General features: G+C 36.9%; 1 protein-coding gene across 4 annotated transcripts in view; it reads left to right on the forward strand.

Annotated features, from left to right (window-relative positions):
- Positions 1–16,465, forward strand: part of KCNU1 (potassium calcium-activated channel subfamily U member 1) — a 158,423-nt gene that overhangs the window by 25,527 nt on the left and 116,431 nt on the right. For all 4 annotated transcript variants that reach the window (XM_055295949.2, XM_063610914.1, XM_063610915.1 and 1 more), the window contains exons 8-10: positions 4,305–4,475; positions 5,684–5,775; positions 7,736–7,846. In XM_055295949.2, the coding sequence (XP_055151924.2) occupies positions 4,305–4,475; positions 5,684–5,775; positions 7,736–7,846 (374 nt within the window). The remainder of the gene's footprint in view (positions 1–4,304; positions 4,476–5,683; positions 5,776–7,735; positions 7,847–16,465) is intronic.

Genomic DNA, 16,465 nt, shown 5'->3' on the forward strand with positions numbered 1-16,465 from the left:
GTTTGCTATTTTTTATCACTCGCTGACTTTTATGAAGAGCTCACATAAAAATCAGAATTTCTGAATTCTTTGGGAAAATATAAGGTTCTAATAATCCCACTTTCCCAAGGCCACCAACAGCCATAGCTGAAGAATAGCTTCGGATCACGAGGTTGAGAGATCGAGACCATCCTGGCCAACATGGTGAAACCCTGTCTCTACTGAAAATACAAAAATTAGCCAGACGTGGTGGCATGCGTCTGTAGTTCCAGCTACTTGGGAGGCTGAGGCAGGAGAATAGCTTGAACCCGGGAGGCACAGGTTGCAGTGAGCTGAGATTGCACCACTGCACTCCAGCCTGGCGACAGAGCGAGACTCCATCTCAAAAAAAAATAAAAAAATAGCTTCTCCCTATAGCTTCTCCCTATGTACAGCAGGTGCTCTTGGGTTTAACACAGTCTCTGCCAGGCCTCCTTGAAGTCATTATAGTCTTGCTCCATCCCTCTAAGGATGTAAGCGTGTTTCCCTGCTGGACATCTGGTCTCCTGGGAAAGGAGACCTCCAGCAAGGATGTAAGCACAGAAAAAAGGAGAAGCAATCAGATGGCGTGTGAATTAGACAGTGCCACTTTGAGCCATACCAGTTTCCAGAACATTAAAAACCTAGAAAAGCTATATCCCAGAACAAAGAAAATAGCAGATTTTATTGAGGGGATATTTGAAATGACAAGCCAAAATAAAAGCTATGGTTGTCCTAACTCACCATCTTCCCATTCTCACACTATCCTTCAGCTAAATGATGGTATCATTCAAAGATGAGTATTAACTAGAAAGGAATCAATATGGCACCTGTGCCTAAATTCTGCTAAAAATAACAAGAAGGTGTGTTGGAAAGCAGAGAAACATTAGCATAATAGAAGTTACAAAATAAAACAGTTATGAGAGCAACAGTTAAGATAATTTGCCCAAGGGAACAAAGGAAAAATTAAGAAAAAAAGTCCTTTATATTTAAAAAATAAAAATAAGTTTTTTAGAAAAACTGGAAATGATCCTTCATAGAATATTTATATGGCTTTAACCAAGGGATTATTAAACAATAGAAGTAATTGGAAGTGGGCCAAAAGATATCAGAGAAAAATAAGAAGAAGAGTATTACAGAGCTAAAAACCAAATTAGAGGGAACCAAAATGTAATAAATTTGACAAAATCACATTCAGAAACATGATGGACAGGACTGGAGCAAAAATCTTGACATGGAAAATAACAAAGATACTCAAACGTTTGTAAAGAAGAAACATGAAAGGACAATATTGATTCAACCTACTGTAAATATCATTAGGGTATTACAGAAAATAACACAATAAATGGTACCAGAAAGGTGTTTTAAAACAAGGTGTTGAACCTGTAGATTAAAGGATAGACTGTATTCTATGAAAGATAATTCTAACTTATTAATTCTAATCATATATTGGAGCAGTTACGGACGTCCAAGGATAAAAAAGATAATCCAAGCAGAACAAAACAAGGTCTATACAGGGGGGAACCAATGAGACTAGCTTCAGGTTTCTTGACAACATTGGTCAATACCAGAAGATGATACAGCAGCAGTGTCCATAAAGTTTGCATAAAGGAAGTGTAATCTGTCCTGTCATTTTAAGCGTGCAAGGGGAAATGCACCAGTGAGCTTCTTTTGAATCTGTATTAATAGCTTAATGATAAAATTCAGCCACATAGGAGATTAATGAAAAGAGAATTCAAGAATGGGGAAGCCATGGTAAGAAGCAGTGGTAGTGGCTAGGCATGGTGGCTCACGCTTTTAATCTTAGCACTTTGGGAGGCCAGGGCGGGCACATCATTGGAGATCAGGGGTTCAAGACCAGCCTGACCAACATGGTGAAACCTCATCTCTACTAAAAATACAAAAATTAGTCAGGTGTGATGGCAGGTGCCTATAATCCCAGCTACTTGGGAGGCTGAGCCAGGTGCATCACTGGAGGGCAGGAGTTCGAGACCAGCCTGGCTAATGAAACCTCATCTCTACTAAAAATATAAAAAAAATTAGCTGGGCATGGTGGCATGTAATGCCAGCTACTCTAGAGGCTGAGGCAGGAGAATCACTTGGATCCGAGAGGCGGAGGTTGCAGTGAGCTGAGATCATGCCACTTCACTCCTGCCTGGGTGACAGAGTGAGAATCTATCTCAAAAAACAAACAACAAAAAAACCCTGATATTTTGGCCAGGCCCCTTGGCTCATGCCTGTAATCCCAGCACTTTGGGAGGCCAAGGAGGGGTGGATCACCCGAGGTTGGGAGTTCGAGACCAGCCTAGCCGACATGAGGAAAAGCTGTCTCTACTAAAAATAGAAAAATTAGTCAGGTGTGGTGGCAGGCACCTGCAATCCCAGCTACTCAGGAGGCTGAAGCAAGAGAATTGCTTGAGCCCAGGAGGTGGAGGTTGCAGTGGGCCGAGATCATACCACTTCACTCCAGCCTGAGTGACAGAGCAAGACTCCTCTCAAAAACAAAAAAAAAAAAAGTCATGGTAATGATTACTGAATGGATAAAAAATAGAGCTAAGACATAACCAAGGTAATTATCACTACAGACTAGAATGTAGATGCACAAATAAAACAGCTAATATAAATGTTGATGGGCAGGTAAGGGGAGATGAGAGAGTGTCCTCATATTCTTCTTCCTAGTGTATCTTATCTAAAGTTGAAACGAAGTTTAAAATAATAAGAATTCAGTTTTGAAATATGGAGTTAAAATAGATAATGATTCAGTCTGTTAACATTAGTCCATAATACTTTACCTTAACTGTATTTCCCACCTTGGGCTGATGGGTCAATGCTAACATGGTTAAGAGGAACAACAGTGTGAATAAGTGGACCCACAGAAGGCTGCCAGCTCCCTTCCTCCATAAACTAAAGAGATACTGAGGAAGTGGAAAGGGATTTGAAACAGGAAATTATTACTCCCAAGGACAGTGAGTTAAATTTTAAAGCATTCTTTAAAAAATTGTAAAGGATATTTACAGGTTAAGATAAATTTAGTTTTACTTTGTACGTGTTGTGCAGGGATAATATTGAATCCCTGTACTACGACATTGTTAAAGACGCTGTGGGATTTTAGCTTAAAGGAAACTGTGCCAGTAAATATGAATGATTTAAATCTGTGTGACTTAAATTTGGTTTTCTTGTAATGTATGTCTTGGAAAACAGTGAAGACTCCAGAAGTCAGTGACTTTGCAACAGTATCCACTATCAGCCATAAGACTTAAGAACAGACATATAATCCCATTCTTACTTTGGAGTGGAGTATTATAGGGGTCCACACTCTTAACCTATTCATTAAATTTAAGAAAGGGTCAGCACTTGACACATCACTTTTAAAAAGGGAACAAATATCTGAGCAAACTGCATGGTTTCTAATTTCCATCCCAGTTCTTAAAAACAAAACAAAAAGCCCACTTCCCCCAGTCAGACATCTCTAAGATTTTATCATCTTTTGTGCTAAATAGAAATGGAAAACATCTAAAAAATATGTGAGCTGAGGAGAAAAAAAGGCCTAAAAGAAAAAACAAAGAAATAAATATTTTATTATAAAGTATACATGTATAAATGTATGTTATATATGTTATGCAATATTTTACATATATTAATAAAAATTTATATACGATATAAATGTCTGTTACTTCATTTATCTAATATAAAAAAATATGATAAATTTAGTTTTCTTGAAAGGTGAAGACTCAAAGAAAAAATCAGAGGAAAATATTTTTAAAGGCTTTTTTTAAAAAAAATCACTGAAAAGACCATTGTGCAAAGAGGGAAACAACTTGGAAAATTGGTTTGTTTTTCCGTAGACACTAGCATTCTATGTGCCTAAGCTCACTGAAATGAAGTGCTCATTTAAGTGCTTCTTTCCTTAATGATAATCCTAATCTGCTTAAAAAGTGAGACTATGTCATAATTGCTAAGTCTGAGAGCCTTTGGAGTCCCCTGGCTCCAGGATGCAATGCTTGTGCCCACTTGAAAAGAGAGCACAGAGGCATCTGTCCCCTGTGCAGCTTTTCAAATTCTGTGCTGCTACAAGCCCCCTCAGATTTCGGCAATGCTCACAATTAAGGAAACCAAGACTTTACACTCACTACCCATGATTTACAAACTCTTCCATTTATGTAAACTCTTCATAGCAACCTGAAAGCCATTTGGTATTTCATTTGGATTGAATGAAATGCAATTAATCTAATGTTTTGCCTATTCTTTAAAAATCTTCTCTTGGATTCTATTCAGAGACGTTTCCTGAGTCTTCTCTCTTTGGACAGGTGGAAAATTCTGGTGATCCCTGGCTCAAAGGTAGAAATTCACAGAATATATCATATTTTGAGTCAATTTACCTGGTCATGGCAACAACGTCAACCGTTGGCTTTGGAGATGTGGTAGCCAAGACATCCTTAGGACGGACCTTCATCATGTTCTTCACACTGGGGAGTTTGGTGAAGAATATTTTTAATATATTTTGAATATAGCTACATAAACCAGAAAATATTTGGTTAATGGTAATCAGTGAAGCAATATAGGTTTAAGTGTGAATGTTGCATTACTTGGGGCACATGTCAAGGGCAAATGAAAACATGCACAGATCCCATATTTTCCAAACTGCATCACCTGGAGCTCAGGATAAAATTGCTTGGTTTTCAGGGATGAAGGATGGTAGACAAAGGAAGCAGACTTGCCTTATTAAGCTCTACATTGATTTGAGCAAATCTATCTTCCTTCATAGTTTGCCCATCAAATTAAAGTCTTCTTTCTAAAGAGGAAAGGTATTTGAGATTTGATCTGAAGAAAATTCCATTCTTCCTAGCTCAAATGAGTAACCTTTCACTAAAACAGCATTTAACTTTAGAGATGTGAACATCTGTGCCTGGCTTACGAGTGTAGGAAAGGCAAAAGCCTTCTTTTCTTTTAGTGACTTTCATTTCAATTCCTTAAAAACCACAATAGAGTTCTCCACTCCACTTTTTTGATATCTACCCATCCACGGTCTCACATCCCTTTTTTTAGTCATTGTCTCTTAACCCTCCTCTGTCCCATATGCTTTCATTTTTCCAAGTCCCAAATAGAATAAAGTCAGAGTGAGAAGGGAAGTTAGAAGTGATAAAAGGAGGGCTGGGCACGGTGGCTCAGGCCTGTAATCCCAGCATTTTGTGAGACCAAGGCAGGCGGATTACCTGAGGTCAGGAATTCGAAACCAGCCTGGCCAACATGGAGGCACTCCATCTCTACTAAAAATACAAAAATCAGTCAGGCATGGTGGCAGGCACCTGTAGTCCCAGCCACTTGGGAGGCTGAGGCAGGAGAATCACTTGAACCTGGGAGGCGGAGGTTGCACTCCAGCCGGGGAGACAGACAGAGACTGTCTCAAAAACAAAAACAAAAGTGATGAAAGGATAAGACGTGGGGAAGTCACCTTGCTGCTTTCCTTTGCTTTCATCATTTTGAATATAGAAAAGCCTTATATTAAATTTTAACAAAATTCAAAGGCTGAAATAAGGAAGAAAAACGAGGTCCCTTTAACATGCTATCATGTGCTCTTAGATGACAGAAAGTTTTATGTACCCTCCTTTTCCTTTCTAATCTTGAAGTTTTTGAAGTATCCATCAAAATAATGGGAACTAAGGTTTTATTTGCTGATCAATTTTAGATATTATTTGCAAAATATATACCTGAAATGGTGGAACTGTTTGCTAATAAGAGGAAATACACCAGTTCCTATGAAGCACTCAAAGGAAAGAAGTAAGTAGTGTTTTAAGTATAATTTCTACAGTTTAAGAAATTCTATTAGCCACATATCTCGTTCTAGACATCTATTGTCTGGCTTAGCTGTAGAACCCAAGGTGAATATATCAGCAACATCCTGCATTCACTAAAAAGGATTGTACTAAATTAAATACCATAAGAAAATGATATTTGCTACTTGACCCAAACCACTACATAGATGCTCATAAGAAAACTAAATCAGCTAAAATGACAGATAATGTTGTAATTCACTGTCAATAAATATTATTGATTATGACACTATTTGTACATTCCTTTTCACTAACTTCTCCTATAGCCATACCAATTGTCTTACTCATTTTCCTTGTATGGGTAACTTATGGCTAACTTTACATAATGGATCAGATTAAAGCCATAATTCCAATTTAAAATAATTAATTTACTTCGGTTGTCTTAGTCAAAGCTCTCCTAAACCATCGGGAGCTCATTTATGGATGAGGATTTGCCAGTGTGAGAAGTTTCTACCCTGTCTTCTATAGCGCCTCCTAGATGACTGATTTTTTTTCCATGCCACAGCTATGTGTTCCCAGGAGGAAAATGGAGTGGAGTTGTTTTTATATTATTTCTTCTTGGATTCATGTTACTTTAGCTTCCATTAGGTTTTTTTCCCATCTAAGACGAAAAGAATGAAATGGAGATCTTAAATTAGATGTGATCCTTTTAAAAACTTAATCCCTGTCTGCCGTAATGAAAGAGGCATAATGGAGATAGGCTCCCTGAAAGCAGTCTCTTAATACAGTTGGATGAAAATTATAATTGACCTAGGACTATGAAGAGGAAAGGAAAAATATGATGAAATGAACAAAAGATAAATAATGAGAAGCAATGAATTTAACTAGATAAGCCAAAATCTGGCCTCATTTGTCTCAGGAAAGGCCTATGGGGCACATACTAAATCAGTCAATAGGTCTGGGAACTTTAACGTTAACTTAGGCTAAAATTATGTTTTCAGTTTTCTTCAATGACTAATAGGAGGAAAATAGCCCCTTTAAATGCATTAAACCTAAGAAAATTTTTCATGACAAAAACTATATGCATAGAGTTCTGCACCTGTCTTCAATGTCCCTCCACTGGGCTCATGTTTTTGTAACTACTAGATATTTGTAAATGTGGCAGATAAGCTGAAACAATCTGGAATGTGGTACTTTCTCAGCCATGATATTTGGCTGAGAAATGGAAAAATTGATGAACTTTTCTGCTCCTCAAGAAAAAAACAAACAACAACAACAACAACAAAAAAACCCTCTATCAGACAACTAGGAATCAAGTGAAAAAATGAAATAAAAAATCTATTATAAGTTATAAATAAATGTGAAAAATCTAGCAATAGTAATAGTTGCTCTTGTATTCCTAAAAAGCTAGGTGCAATTTAAATGTTTGGCGTCATATTCTACTTGAGATGAGATAGAAGACTGTGGATATCTGATGCTTCTGTTGTATTAGAAATGCAGTCCTTATTGTTTCAATGTTTAAAATCTGGGTGATGCAGCCCAGGCACAGTGGCTCATGCCTGTAATCCCAGCACTTTGGGAGGCTGAGGTGGGCGGATCACCTGAGGTCAGGAGTTCAAGACCAGCCTGAACAACATGGAGAAATCCTGTCTCTACTAAAAAAAATACAAAATTAGCTGGGCGTGGTGGCGCATGCCTGTAATCCCAGCTACTTGGGAGGCTGAGGCAGGAGAATCATTTGAACCCAGGAGGCAGATGTTGCAGTGAGCTGAGATCACACCATTGCACTCCAGCCTGGGCAGCAAGAGCAAAACTCCATCTCAAAAAAAAACACAAAAAAATATCTGGGTGATGCAAATACCATATTTATTGAAAACTAAGTTTAAGCTAATTATTCATCTCTAAATGCTGACAGGAAGGTCCTTGTGTTCCTCAGATGGTCCACTTCACCTGTTCTTGCTGCCTAGGTTTATTGTGGTCTGTGGAAACATCACTGTGGACAGTGTGACCGCTTTCCTGAGGAATTTCCTCCGCCGCAAGTCAGGAGAGATCAACACTGAAATTGTTTTCCTGGGAGAGTAAGTATATGTGTATGGCTCATGGGTCCTAAATTAATACTTAAAATATGTGCGAATATTTTTAATGCAAGAAAATTACCTTCACAATATTTATAGAAAAATTAGGTGTTGATCATAAACAAAACAAAAAAGAAAAGAAATCTTTGACTAAGCTAATCTCTGCAAATATTTTGGAATATATCTTGTCAGATGTTTTTCTGCATAGGTACTAATATGATTTAAGTGATTATTATTTGGCATTTAGGTTACTCTACACATTATTATCATACATGACTATAATCTTATGCAAAAGCCTGGTGCACTTTATAATTATTATTCTGTTAATTCTCAGAATTAGAAATGTGAAGTTCAAATCAATACAGAAATGATTGTTGTTGATGCTGTTTTTGTTCTACGCAGTCTATCTTTCCACTAACAGAGCCTAAGTCAAATATTTTGTCAAGCACTGGGACAAAATATTTAGTACAGAAAGATTTTAAGTATAGCTTAGATATACAAAATGATTTCTTATATTTTAATTTTATAATTTTCAATTTGGTAAGATTGACTAATTTTCTATGTTTTGACTGTTGGCTTTTCTTCTTGAAATTTCTCTTTCTTTCTTTCATCCCCTCCTATTAAGTGGATTACCTGTTGCTTTATTGACTTTTCTGCTCAATATATGTTGATAGTAGCCATTTCGTGTTATATGGCTTCGCCTTTTAATTTTTTTCGTGCTTTTATTTTCATACAGAAGTGTTTGATTTGCATGCACTCCAGTCAGCTCATTCTTTTAGTGTTTAAGATCCATGGAATTGCTTTTGCCTGACGTGTAGAGAATTAACTTCTTTATTTTTATCAGATGATTCATCATTTACCCAAATATCATTCACTAAATAAGTCAGCTAGATTTTGAAATGACATTTTGATCTTACATAGGATTGTATATAGCATCGCCTGCATCTTTGGGCACTGTGTAGATGAGTACTCTACTTTTACATTATGACATGTTCAATTCACCATAAATTTGGGCCCTCATGTATGGAATAACCGATAGCAGTTTGAAGCACTCTATGATGTTACTGACAGCCAAGAATTCCATTTAAGTAGCATCACCCTGTCCATCTTTCTAGTAATTTGTGCATTATTTAAATCCTTTGTTAGAAAACAGTAAAAACAAAGAGTACTAAAACTAGAGATTAAAAGCTAATTATTATAATCCAGTTGAGACAGAGAGGAAATCAATAGATGTGTGACATGTTTTACCCGCCATTGCATTTTTATGGACTAACGTGCGTTGTTGTATGTACTTGCCAAGATAATGAATAAATTTTTTTAATGGTGAAAAATGTGGAAAGTGTCTATCTAGAATTTTGTTAATTTCATCTATACTCCGATGACTGCAAAAATTTACATCTTCTCTTAGACATTCTCTGTGGCTTCGTATTTACACAATTAATTGCCTCCTGGATATTTTTAACCTAGTGTTATGAAGGCCCCTCAAGCTCAACATTCTCAAAAGTGAACTCATGATCTTGTGTTCCCCTTTCCAACTCAAAGGCAAACAAACAAAAATCAAAGAAGGAAAGCAAACATTTTCTATCCTAGTAAATGAAACCTGATTAATATACTTCCTTAAAACAGAAAACTGAGTATTATCTGTGATACTCCTGTCCCCCTCAATCCTTGTATACATTTTCATCAATACCATTAATTTTGTCTCATATGTAAATCCTAATTCTATTTCTACCATTTCTTCTCCACTATCACAACCCTATTCATAGTTAAATCTTGTCTTCCCAAAATTTCTCTAAAGGCCACTTTGTTTGTTTGTTCTTTGTGCTCCAAAGCTCTTCTTCTCCCTTTATATGACCAATTTATTCCCATCCTTCCCACTCAGAGAGACAGTCCCTCTCCATTCCATCTAAATTGGTGTCCTCTAATTTCCTTCTATCTCATTACTCTATTTTATTTCCTTTAAAGCAATTATCACAATCTACAATTGTGGTAGAGTTTCCCTTAACACAGCTGTTAACATGTCTTTCTTTTACTATATACTCCTACCCCTTCTCCCTTTAAATGTGAATTCTCTTTCTTCTCCCTTTGAATCTGGGCTGACCTGTGGCTTAATTTGATAAAAAGAACACAGATGATGTGACACTTTGCTGCTTCAGGCCTAGCGTCTAGGAGGATTGACAGTTCCAGCTTCCACTTAGAGCCCTGAGTCATCATGTAAAAAGCCATACTACCTTGCTGGAGGGAAGGCCCAGTCAGCTATCAGCTACTCTAGTCACATAGCTGAAGCAACAGTCATGTGTATAGCCACTTTGGACATTCCAGCTCCCTGTGAAGCTCCTGGATGAATATACCTATGTGGATGCCCCTAGTCAACAATACATGGAACAGAAGAACAACCTGACTGAGACCAGCCGACCTACAAAATCATGAACATAGTATATTATTGTTGCTTAAGGTCAATAATTTCTAGGATGGTTTGTTTTGCAGAAATAGATAATTGATACAGCAAGTGGTACTGGAAATGGGGTGCTGTCATACCAAGAGCCAAAATGTGGCCTTTTCCTTGGAACTGGTGGAGACAGAGGCCAGAAGAGTTGCATGGAGACTCAGTAAAGGCTGGAAGAGCAATGAGGAAATTGCTGTAGGGTGCTGGAAGAAGAACAGCCCATGCATGGTTTTATGGCAGAATTTTAGTAACACTGTCACCAGCAATAATATGGAAGACAGGAAATGTACCTAATGAAATTGTGAAGCTGAGAAGGTTTCCCAAAAGGAAGTCATTTATTCTAGTTTAATCATGCATGCTAAGGTATTATAAGAAAATTCAGCAAAAAAAAAAAAAAGAAAGAAATTCTTTAGTTTTCGAGCAGAACTTGAAATATAGAACAATCTCTCCAGATGGTCAAAAAAAGGAAGAATGACCTCAGAGAGAAAAAAAATCAAATTTAGGGTGCAATCTATAATATTTGACCTCAAGGTCAAAACTGAATCAAGGATGCAACTGTAAGATCATTTGTTAAGACCTCAGAAAGATTTAAGGTGGTGACTTACAGAGGCTCTCAGTCAGGCAAAGGGGCTGCAAAGAAGCTTACAGACATTCTTCTCGGAAGCCTGACATTGTCAAAGTGGAGAGAGATCTGTCTGCAAGGAATCATGGATCTGACTTTTAAAGCATGACATGAACCTGAATTAGGTTTATAGAAAATACTCAACAGAATTCTGCTTTAAACAGAATTTTTCTGATAGCAGCCCTACCAACTTGAAGTAAAAGGGAAAGAAAGAGTTCAAAATGAAAAAAAAAAATGCTTCTGAGCCCAATTTAGCACACACAAGAATCAGGCAGAGAAAGCTACTGAAGTATAAACATAGACCTTTTGTTAAAGAAAGGGAAGCATGATGACTCAGGATCAGAGGACAGAGAAAAGAATTACGGACAGTAGATTAACTCGTGAGCACAGAACTGGGCCATAATTGAGAAACATTCTCTACCATTAATAACACATGCTCAGATTTCAGAATTTCTATGGACCCGTGATTTCTCAGTGCCCTCCGTTACAACCCCCACCACTTTTGATGGGGCTTGTCTGTTGCAATTTTCCTATCCCTGTTGGTGTCATCGTGGTGAGTTGGCTGTTGGAGTTGGGGTATTCACTTCTCCATTCAGTTCACAGGTGTTCACATCAGGACTAGATGTATTTAGGAGCCCCCATCCAGGTCTAGGCCTAATTTAGATGACAAGATCCAGGACTTTGAGCTGATTCTGTAAAGAGATGAAACTTTGGGAGGAAATGTGAGAGTATTTTGTACAAGGGAGGGATGTGGATTCTTGTGGCCAGGATGCAGACTGTGGTAGTTTAATGACGGCTAATAGCAATTCCCCTTTATACATACAGATGATCCCTGGTTTATGATACTTTGACTTAAAACAATTTTTTTTTTACTTTGTGATGGTGCAAAAGCCATATGCCTTCAGTAGAAACCATACTTTGTATACTCACTTTCAGTACAGTATTCAATAATAAATAATATGAGATACTCAACATTTTATTATAAATAGGCTTTTTGTTAGATATTTGACCAAATGTAGGCCACTGTGAGTGTTCTGAGCATGTTTGAGATAGGCCAGGCTAAGCAATGATGTTTGATAGGTTAGCTGTATTCAAAGCATTTTCAACTTACCACGTTTTCAACTTATGATGGGTTTATAGGGATGTAGCCCCATCATAAGTTCAGGAGTGTCTGTATTCTGCTCCTCCTACCAAAAGTGGAGTCCATTCTCCCTTCTGTTGAATCTGGGCTAGCCTTTTGACTCATTTTAACCAATAAGATATCAACAAGTGACAGTATGCCAGTTATGCCAGCCCTTAAGACTCCTGACAGCATCTGCTTTTAGTATCTTGGAGCCTTGAAATATAACTATAAAAAATAAATACACACATCTATGTGTATATATGTATCATACATATATACATACATATATATACATATGTATGTATGTATGATGGAGAATAAGGCCCATCCCACTGCCAGTCTTTCCAGGTAGCTCAGTCGAGACAGCACACATGTAAATGATGCCATCTTGGATGTTCTAGACCACTAAAGCTCTCAGCCAAAGTCAGTCCTATAAAGGACTCTAACAAAACCACAGGGAACAGAAGTATCACCCAGCTGAGCCCAGTCAAAACAAGGAATACAAAAAATAATAACTTGCTATTTTAAGCTACAAGGTTCTTGTAAGATTCTATACAAAACTACATAAATAATACAGTATTATCATTTTCTTTCTTTGGTTACTTGTTTATTGCTTGAACAAAGCAGTATCTAACATATTATTCTATGAAATGTTATGAAAATAAAATATTAACTTACATTTCCATAAGTCAGACTGCTTAGTTGCACGCAAGAAAAACTATGGCTAAATTAAGCAGAAAAGAATATACAAATAGATCTTACACAGCTCTTAAATCCACCAAAAGCCAGATAACTAGGCTTAGAGACTACACAGCAAGGAGCAGTGATAATGTGATACCTCTTTCCTTGAGTAATTTGTTTTATGAGTGGGCACATAAAGGTCGACTTCCTCGTCATTCTTTATGCTGACTGCATGTGTCTTACACATTTTGTCTATGTACTGTTTTTTACAATAAAATTTGAAAGATGAGAACTTTCTAGGTTTGACAAAAGAAATCAGTTCTCAGATGAGAAGGTACAATAAATCATGTATACTTCCATGTACTTGAAAAGTGAAAATCAAAACATAGGGATAAAGAGAGGCATGCATGTGAGTGTTGTCATAACAGAGGGGGCAGCTAATTCAGCAATTGTTAGGGGATGGGGCCGATCAGAGTACGCATTCAGAAGAAAGTACCATTCAAGAAAGTATTAGGTTGGTGCAAAAGTAATTGTGGTTTTGCCATTAAAAGTAATGCCAAACAGTACATGACCGTAAGTTACACATCAAAAGTAAAATACTTACCATGAAGTGTTTATCTCTCCTTCCCTTTCCCCAGTCCTACTGCTCAGAGACAACTGCTTTCAGTTCTTTCAGACTTAATATTTCTTCAAATTTTAAGTCTAAATTTTACCACTTTTTTGATTCCTCAGTTATAGATGGTATTTATTAACCATCAGGTTTGCAAATGAGGATTGTTCAACACTCTGCATCACTTCTATTGTTTCAGTATTATGATCTTAAATCTGTAGTTACACGATTAGTGTTTATATCATTGTGGCAAATAAATATTGTTCATTGCAGATTCAAGTAAAACTGTATAAGGATAACAGTATATTTCCTCAAAATTTTATTTTCAATCCTCAATGATTGTTTCATTTTATAATATGTTTATCATATATATTATATCATATAGTATATATAATAGAGGTACCATATGAATGCCAATAAATGTTTTCCAATTTCTCCAATATGTAATAATACAATAGGAACAAAAGTTGAGTGAGAAATTTCTAAGAGTTGCACATGGGTCATTGGACTATAGAAAAAATATGCCAGAACGTTTATTCATGTCTAAAATAGCAAGGAAATAATTAATCTCCTTGTTCAAACCTTTTTTTTGGGGGGGGAAGGAGTTTTGCTCTTAATTGCCCAGGCTGTAGTGCAATGGTGCGATCTCAGTTCACTGCAACCTCCGCCTCTGAGATTCAAGTGATTCTCCTGCCTCAGCCTCCCAAGTAGCTGGGCTTACAGGCGTGCACCACCACACCCAACTAATTTTGTATTTTTAGTACAGACAGAATATCACCATGTTGGCAGGGCTGGTCTTGAACTCCTGACCTCAGGTGATCTGCGGGTGCTCTGCCTCCCAAAGTACTGGGATTACAAGCATGAGCCACCACACCCGGCCCATGTTTAAGCCTTTTTTATACCAAAATATAATTCAAAAAGTCACTTAGAATTAAAGTGATTATAAAGTGAACATCCATGTAACTACCATTCAAGTCAAGAAATAAAGTAGTGCCTCCTTATCTGCAGTTTTCCTTATCGCAATTTCAGTTATACATGGTCAGTCGTGTTCTAAAACTTAGTGAGTACAGTACAATATGGTATTTTGAAAGAGAGACTGCTTACACATACATTTTATTACAGCATATTGTTATAATTATTCTATTTCATGATTAGTTGTTATTGTTAATGCCTTACTGTACCTATTTTATAAATTAAATGTTGTTGTAGGTATGTGTATATAGGAAAAACGGTACCGTATATACAGGGTTTGGTACTATCTGTGATTTCAGGCATCCCCTAGTGGTCTTGGAATGTATCCCCTTCGGATAAGGATGGATTACTATGTTCCACAGCTAGCACACCAACACAACCCTCTTCAATTGAAGCTCCATCTTTAGTTCCTAGAAGTAACTACAGTTCAGACATTATATCTTATTATTTTTTGTCTTATCTTCTATGTTTATTTAGAATATTATTTGCCTTTTCCTGTTTTTTACACCTGTATAAATGGAATATAAATTTATTTATCTCAATGTTGTGTTTGTTAGATTTATCCATATTGCAACTGGAAATAGTTGTGTAATACTTATTTTTATTGCTGTGTAGACAACATTCTATGAATACACCACAATTTTTCTTAATCCGTTCAACCATTGGTGGCATTTCTCCCCTATACTTTGGCTGTTATAAAGAATGGTGCTGTGCAAATTTTTTTATATGTATCTTGGTACCCAAAAATATAATTGTAGGGTAATAAAGTTTAAATATTTTTATTCGGTAGAACTGTCAGTTGTCCAAAATGGTTTGAACAATCTGCACCTTACCAGTAGCCCTGAGAGTTCCTGGTGCCCTGCATCCTACTAACACTGGAAATGTAACTCGGCAAACGAATACTTAGAAACAGCAGTCTTTTTAATCTTAGCCATTCTTGTGGGTAGTACTTTATTAAGATAGTGGTACTTCTTGTGGTTTTAATTAACATTTTTCTCATTACTAGTGAGGCCAAGCATCTTTTCTGATCCATAAGCCACCTGGACTCCCTCATATTAAATGATGATCCATTTGTCTTGACCATTTTTATGCTGAATCGTTAGACCTTTTCTATTTGCATAAGGTAATATGTGATTCGAGCCTTTGTCAGGTATATGCGTGATTAAGCTTATTTCATGTTATAAAATCTACCAACTTAAAGTTTTATGACAAATTTCATTAAATTTACCCTAACATTTAACCTTTTGTTCTATTTATCTCTTCTTCACCTCTGCTCTTCCTTCCTATTGTAACGATTTTCTTCATGCCAAAAAGTAAAAAAATTTTGGTATAAGTTTAAGGAGTACAAGTGCAGTTTTGTTACGTGGAAACATGGTGCAGTGGAGAAGTCTAGGCTTTTAGTGTAACCGTCACCTGAATAATGTACATTGTACCCATTAAGTAATTTCTCATCTCCCAACCCCTAAAACTTTTGAATTTTCCTTAAATGAAGATCTACCAGTGACTAACTCTGTTGGATGTTGTTTGTTTTTTTAAGTGTAAAGATGTCTTTTTTTTTCATTCTTTTTTTTTTTTTTTTTTTTTTTTTGAGACAGAGTCTTGCCCTTTCTCCCAGGCCAGAGTGCAGTGGCGTGATCTCGGCTCACTGCAAGCTCCGCCTTCTGGGTTCACGCCATTCTCCAGCCTCAGCCTCCCAAGTAGCTGGGACTACAGGTGCCCGCCACCGCGCCCGGCTAATTTTTTGTATTTTTTTTTTTTAGTAGAGACGGGATTTTACCGTGTTAGCCAGGATGGTCTCGATCTCCTGACCTTGTGATCCACCCGCCTCGGCCTCTCAAAGTGCTGGGATTACAGGCGTGAGCCACTGCGCCCGGCCTTTTTTTTCATTCTTGAAGGACAATTTCACTGATACAGAGTTACAAGCTGGCAGTTTATTTACTTAAGAACCATGAAATTTTATTCCACTTAGTTCTGACTTCTGTTGTTGCTATTAAGAAGTCTGTTGAATTACCTTGTTGAAAGAGGTATCTTTTTTAAAGGTCATACATTTTACTTAATATGGATGTATGTTATACTTTTCCTATGATGTGTATAGGTTTGAATTTCTATTAATTTACCACAGTTAGGATGCATAAATCTCCCTGAGTCTCTGGATTGGTGTCTTTGAT

Source organism: Symphalangus syndactylus, chromosome 10 (genome assembly GCF_028878055.3).
Source record: "Symphalangus syndactylus isolate Jambi chromosome 10, NHGRI_mSymSyn1-v2.1_pri, whole genome shotgun sequence".
In the NCBI taxonomy this organism is placed as follows: Eukaryota; Metazoa; Chordata; class Mammalia; order Primates; family Hylobatidae; genus Symphalangus; species Symphalangus syndactylus.